The sequence below is a fragment of the Uloborus diversus genome, chromosome 1 (genome assembly GCF_026930045.1).
Source record: "Uloborus diversus isolate 005 chromosome 1, Udiv.v.3.1, whole genome shotgun sequence".
Lineage (NCBI taxonomy): Eukaryota > Metazoa > Arthropoda > Arachnida > Araneae > Uloboridae > Uloborus > Uloborus diversus.
Genome location: NC_072731.1, coordinates 154,221,106 through 154,228,081, shown reverse-complemented (window position 1 = coordinate 154,228,081; position 6,976 = coordinate 154,221,106). Strand labels below are relative to the sequence as shown.

The window sequence follows — 6,976 nt, the reverse complement described above, 5'->3', positions numbered from 1 at the left end:
ACAAAAATGTTAGCATAAAAATACTTGATCATTCCTTTTTCAGTAAAATGTGTTTGAAGATGTTTTACGGTTTATGTTTTTTAAAAAGAAAATCATCACTTTTTGATATCACCTTTTTTTTTTTTTTTTTTTTTGCAAAATGCGCAATTACTAGGTAATTTACCATGCCTTTGGATAAATACCCCAAAAAATACTAACCTTCCCACCCTACATTACTTCTTGCATGTATTAAAAATAATTTGAACACATTTTCCTCATGAAGTACCGAGGAGCAAATGCAAATGAGCAAGGCAACAGAAAAGAATATTTTGATTTTTTTTTATTTTTATTTATTTATTTTTTTTTTTTTTTTTTGCTTATTAATGTGAAAACTGTTTCTATATTTGCCAGGTTATCAATTAAACAGCAGTAAAATGAATAAATAACATCATATTCTTAATAACTTTTCAGTTTATTCTTCCAAACATCCCTCATGCTTCCTTTTTTTTTCTTTCCTTTTGGATATGACTAACCTAGATTATGATTTTGAAATCCTGAAGTTCATCATTGAATTACTTATACTTCTCCAATTATGACATTGAAAAGAAAGATTCTTTGGTTCACGATAAGTTTCTTTCATAATTTCATCAAATCTTTCAATAAAAATTATTATAAACTGTGTTATACATATGTATGTATCGGTTTTACCAATTATTTCATATTTAGATTTTAAAAAAAATTTCCTATTCACTTTTTGAATTTTTTTTGTAAAATACCCAGTTTTTGGGTATTTACCCAGGCCTTGGGTAAATAAACAAAAAAAAAAATTTACCTACCCACTGGGTATTTACCCGATCCACATCACTACACACAATTGAAATATTTTTTTAAAAAACCCTTTTTTGAAATTTTTACTTTTTTCACTTAAATATTGTAAAAAACATTCTTTGTTTACGAACAACTTTTTTTTTTTTGAACCCATAACATAAATCAATTCAGAGCAATTGGTTAACAACGAGGCATCAGCTCATTTCCTTGTCCATTTTTTGTAATGTCTGTCACAGTGTTTTATTACTTTGTAACTCAAATATTTAATTCAACAAAATATATTTTTTTTTTTTATTTGTATGTAATAAAGGCATAAAAATGTCTTAGTACACCAAAATTTATTAACATATTTTAATATTTGGTACCTGAAACTAAGAGAAATAGTTGTCTGATGTAATGTCTGTCTCATATGGAATTAACCAAACCTGAAATTCAACTTAAGTATCAAAACTTAATATAAAATAAACAAAAACCATCAATCAACCCGCAGCATAGTCGATTTTTATTTTTTATAACTTCTAATATATTTTCCACCTTCTAATTCTAAATCTTTGAATGCTGATATAAATTAAAATATATATAGAGGAGCAGAATTGTTTCAAACTAAATCAAAATTAATATTTATTTTTTGCCATGCCATGTTTTCAATCGAATTTCAATAGTCCTTACAAATTTTTCAAGTCGAATGTGTTTGATATTTTCGAGATGGCCGAATCTGAGGTGACATTTTTAAAAATACAGCAGAATCTCAATTGGTTTTTTCTTCCAATTCTTAAGATCACTTTCTACAGTACAAATAAAATAAATGCATCTGTGCAAGTTTTTGCCAAAGAAAAAATGTGCAAAAATATACTTTAAAATGTTTTTTCTATTTCGTTGCAAAAAGATGTATTATTTAGCTGTCAAAATCCAATTTGAAAAATCTTTGTTTTCACTATTTTGGAATAAAATGTAATGCCATTGTGTTATTTAAGTTATCATTTTTATCTTTTTGCAGTAAATAATACTGCTTGTATTTCAAGAAGTACCATATCAGGATTCAAGTTACTTTCACTGGTAGGTAGATGAGCTTTTCAAAACCCTACTTAGTGGATGAGCTTTTCAAAACACAAAAGGCTAAGCAATGCAGGGTTTGGAGGGTTTGCTGTGCTTGATTTATAGTGAAACCTCTGAAAAGAAATGAGAATTCAATTGTATTCCCACTTTTCATTTTTCTGTAAAATCTATGCAATTAAAACCCGTCTGCAGGGCCGCGCCAGGCCTGATCGGCACCGTCGTGCAAATGTCTATTGAGCGCCTTCATGCATTGGACAAAAAAAAACAATGTATAAACATTTTGTGCTTTGTTAATATCTACACTTAAATACATTGATTGAAACATTAAGTTTTATTATTTTTTAAATAGCATTGGAAGCAAATTTATACTTATGCGCGACTATTACATGCTGAAAACATCCTATACTAAATAAACTGATTAGCATTTTTGGCTAAGGGTTACAAATCAGTGACGAAAACGGAATTCAGTTTTTTTTTGGGGGGGGGAGGAAACTTAATGGTTATTGTTTTCCTTATAAACTAAGCTTCAATTCTTCATCAGTCTAAACACGCAATTTTATACGATCTATGGAGATGCAGAGGGGAGAAAAAGTTCCTGGAATAACTTCAATATTTTCCGAAATTGATGCCTTAAAAACGCGATTATTGACCAACTTGTTGCCGTTAGAGAGAGTAATAGGACTTATAGAGTTTCTGATCGATTAAGCTTCCCCTCTTAATGTTTCGAAATTTAAGTCCTCAAAACGAAGGTTTTAGACTTTAATATCATTTTTTGCAACCCTGAACATTTTTTGAAAAAAAAAAAAACAGTGGCGTGACAGACCATGTGGGCCAAAAACTACTGTGTCCATCTCAGTTTTCCTGACCAAGGGCTCTGGAGTGCAAGCCTGACGTTCCGGTTTGGTGGTCAGCTGAACGCAGAATTTAATTCCCAAGCACGCTTGTTGCTCATTTTGTCAACCCACTGAAGAGATGAATGGCTGAGTCGACCATGCCCAACCCGAGAACAGAATTAGGACCTGCAGCGTGCAAGCGCGATGCGCTGCCACTGGGCTTCGAAATTTTGAAATTAAAAGACTTAAAAACGCAATTATTGACCATTTTCTAGTAACCATATGGTCTCAGCAATTTTTTCAAATAGAAGCTCCAAAAATGCAATCTAAGACTATCTTCAATGTTGTTAGAGCACGGGTGTTTGGTCGCTCTCCTCAAATTAAAGACGATCTGTAGTGATTTTTTTTTTGGGGGGGAGGGGCTTCCAGGGCTTGGAATTTTGAAAGTATTTTCATCTCGATACGGAATTAAAAAAAAGTAAAAAAAAAAAAAAAAGAGGGAAATAAAGGAAAGAGAAATGAGTTTGGAGCGTAAATAAAGTTGACAAATAATTTGCAACATGAAAATTTTTAATTAAAAAATTTATTTTAAAAATGATTAAGATTTTCCCCCGACATTTATAAGCTGAAGTATCAAGATCTTAATACTAAAAATGAAATGTTCTACATTTTCCTATTTATTATAAAACATTTCACAAGGAAAATATAGGAAGTTCATTGATTGACTAATACTACTCACGAAAATTTTTCATATGCATTTAAATCACTTTTGAGTATCCCCTTCGGTTTCAGTGCGAGGCGCATCACTACGGACTTATTATATATCTTAAACCGTTAAAGTAAAAAATGAACTATTAAATACATACCAAAAGTAGCTCAAGATGGTGAGCATCATACATTTCTACATTTTTATTTTAAAAAATTAATCTAATTTGAAGAATACATTTAAGACCCCCCCCCCCCCCCCCCATAATAAACTACTGAAAAATTTTCCTCTGAAAATCCGTATGTACCCCGAAATCGGAGCATGGCAAATATTTAATTTGAATACAGTGTATGTTTTTACTTCATATCTCAAAGTTATTTCGAGTTCAGTAGCCAAAATGGGGAGTAGCAAATTTGTTGCGCTGTGCCGCCTCGCATGCTTACCCAGAGCCACTACAAAAAAAGCATTCATGGTTGCACATTAGGGAAGAAAATTGCTAATTCACGCATTAGTTAGCGTCAAGTGTTTTCAGTGTAATGCGCTTCGGAATATCATGTTTTGACACAATAAGGTAATAATTTTTCTTTTAAAATAGGCAGAACGACAGATTGCTTGTTTCAATGAGCAGTATAATTTCACCGCCACCATTCAAAAATTAAAAGTTTAATTTTATTTTTTCGGTTGTAGATTTATTCCCCTATTTGAAACATTTTTAATCGGTAGAGCTCAGCGCTTTTTTGACTCTGGCGCCGTCGTGCGCTGCACGACCTTGCATATAGGGAGGGCGCGGCCCTGCCCGTGTGCTACTATTAAAATCTGTCTATAACCCTATCTCCTCTGGACTGGCAAAATCTACTAGGTCAACTCAACATTGATACCATTGGATAAAGAACATCCACTGAAAGTTATTCCATCCTGTCTCTCCCCTCTAAACCTTAGGCGGCTGAACATCCAGGCTTAAGGATATCCTGAGGACATTTTCACCCCTGGATGTCCTGGAAAGTACAGGGATAAAGCATTAAAATCATCAATTGTCACCAGCCGCAGACAGTGAATAGGGACTTGGACTAGCGAGCAGGAGGCGGAGCCCACTTGTAATATTAATAACCTGCTATCTTGTTTATTTGAATGTCTTTATCTGTGAATACTACAGTCCAGTGTGAAGCATTCCTGAAAATGAAGGGAAATCTTATTCAATGTCACTATTGCTGGTGTAATTCAAAGCAAGCAAGGTTTTCTTCATTTAACTGGCACAAACTTCTTCTGTCAATTTAAATAATTAGAGATTTTATTGTTTGACTAGAACTATGTTGCGTGTTGTATACCTCAAAAATAAAAGTTGCTTCAACATGCTTAAGTAAGAGAGAAAAAATTGTCACATTTCCGGTCTATATGTAGAAAAAAGCAATTTTATACTAAAAAATTTAAATTTAGACCTCTTTCAATTTTTTTATTAAACTTCCAAAAATTCAGTAATTGTTATTAATTGGTGTAAATATTCTGCCTCATGGATTTCTTGGCAAAACCCTCCTTAAGGGAGTTTTCATCCTCCATAGAGGAGGGGGGGGGGGCAGAAAAAAAACATGGGAATTCCTAAGCTTCAAAAGTCATCTGTGTCAAATGTGAAAAAAATCCGACATGAACTTGATTTAAGCATTATATACAAAAATAAACATCCATTTCTATGCATAGAAATTCTTCGTGTGGTGACCGGAGAAGAATAGTCCCAACGTAGTCCATGCGTGTCGTAAAAGGTGACTAAAATGGATACCCAATCTAAGGTGTGAGGCACTGTGGTGATGAGTGGATGGCATCTGGGTTGTATGATGTCTAAACAGTCCCCTCGAGGAACCGGACAAAACCTCGTAAGTTGCCTTACACTCGTACAGGGTGGTTGTGCGAGTGTTGACCTTTTACCACCGCCCAGTTCCCAGCTAATTCGGAGCTAGATACTGGCTTGAAGGAGAGAACCAGCAGCCTTGCAGCTGGAGAATGTGAGGGTGCGGGTCTACAACCCATTGACTGGTGAGGGGGAATTCCTGCAACCCACCGACTCTACAGTAGGGGGGGGGCAGGGGGTACTCATTTATTCACAACAGGCACAGGCAGGAGAGAGGAGGCTGTTACAGAAGGCGAAAGCCATTGGGCCAGCCATTCCTGAGATGGTAGGAGAAACCAAACGTCATCGATCGGAGGTTTCAACTCCTTTCCTTGCACAAACTGCTGCATCTTTAAGAATAAGGACTGGTCAACCACAGTCCTATGCTCAACCAGTGTGTCTGTTTAAGATGGCTGTTGTAAGAGAAAGCTTCCTGTCGTGGACATTGAACACATTCAACTTCTTCCTAAGGAGGACAGACCTGATTGTCTCTGAGGATCACGTGCCAGAAATGCAATAGGCTTCTGAACAAAAATAGTATTTGAAAGACTTTTGGTTTTACTGGACTTTACACCTTAAAGCGGCATCTTGCTATAATGGGTATCGGTAATGATTCAACTTGCAGAGATTACCTATTTAAGGAGGAAATGATTACTCACACCTGTGTGATTGTGAAGTGTGTTCTGCCTCTAGCTTTGAACTCCTTGGTCATCATTTGCTTGAACCATGCGAGATTCATGATATTCCTATTCGGTGTTCGCTGAATTCTGCTTCAGCTACTGGTCTGTTTTAAGATTTCTGTACAGGGACTAGTACAATAGACCTCTGGTCGCAGTGCTTGGTTCGGTTGAGCCCCCCTTTCATTTCTTTCATTTTATATTTCATGCATAGAAAGATTTCCTTATGACAAATGATCCTGTTATTTCTTTTTGGATGATTTGACACGTCTTTTGCTAAGTTTTTATAAATTTAGTCGCTCTCATTGCAACATCTCTTAGAATCTGACATACTCACTAAATCATCATGTGGCATTAAAAAATACCAGAGCTGTGCATCCAGTTAAAGTGAATTACATACAAATATTATGGTACTACAGGAAAATTACTTAAAAATTTACTAAGAACATATGCATGTGTTTCATGTTATATTTATTTATTTTCAGGTAGTATTATAGTTACCTTGTGAAGTGTTATAAATCACAAAGATGTCTCAGGGAAATGTAACTGTTACTGCGTCAACTACAACAACTAAAGTATCTCCTGCTATTCGTTTTGATTCAAGCTACATCAAAACTTTACCTGGAATTTTAAAAGTTGCTGAAGCGGTAAGTGCTGGCATGTCTACTTCTAAATATTTTTAGTGTTGTTTCTACTTACAAAAAAAAAAAAATCTTAATTATATGATGTTCAAATAGTAAGTAAGGCAACAATTTTTAAATATTTTTTTTTCTGCTATTGCTATTTATATCCTCTCTTTATCAATTTTCTTATTTTTTCTAGTAACTAACCAAATCCAAATTAGTCTATTTTACAGAATATTGGTATTATAGTGTTTTCCTTAGATCCAAAAAGGGGCAGGGTGCTTCCCGAAAAAAGGGCACCTCTATTCCATTAAAAAGGCACTTTCTCAAAAGAATTTTGTATCAACAACAATAAAGTTATTATTATTATTTTTATTTATTTTTTTTTTTTTGCT

At 34.2% G+C, this 6,976-nt stretch overlaps 1 protein-coding gene across 1 annotated transcript in view; it reads left to right on the top strand.

Moving 5' to 3' along the window:
- Positions 1–6,449: 6,449 nt before the first annotated feature.
- LOC129216414 (CKLF-like MARVEL transmembrane domain-containing protein 8) overlaps positions 6,450–6,976 on the top strand; it is a 77,165-nt gene continuing 76,638 nt past the window's right edge. The window contains exon 1 of the mRNA XM_054850632.1: positions 6,450–6,619. Coding sequence (XP_054706607.1) covers positions 6,486–6,619 — 134 coding nt within the window. The 5' untranslated portion in view covers positions 6,450–6,485. The remainder of the gene's footprint in view (positions 6,620–6,976) is intronic.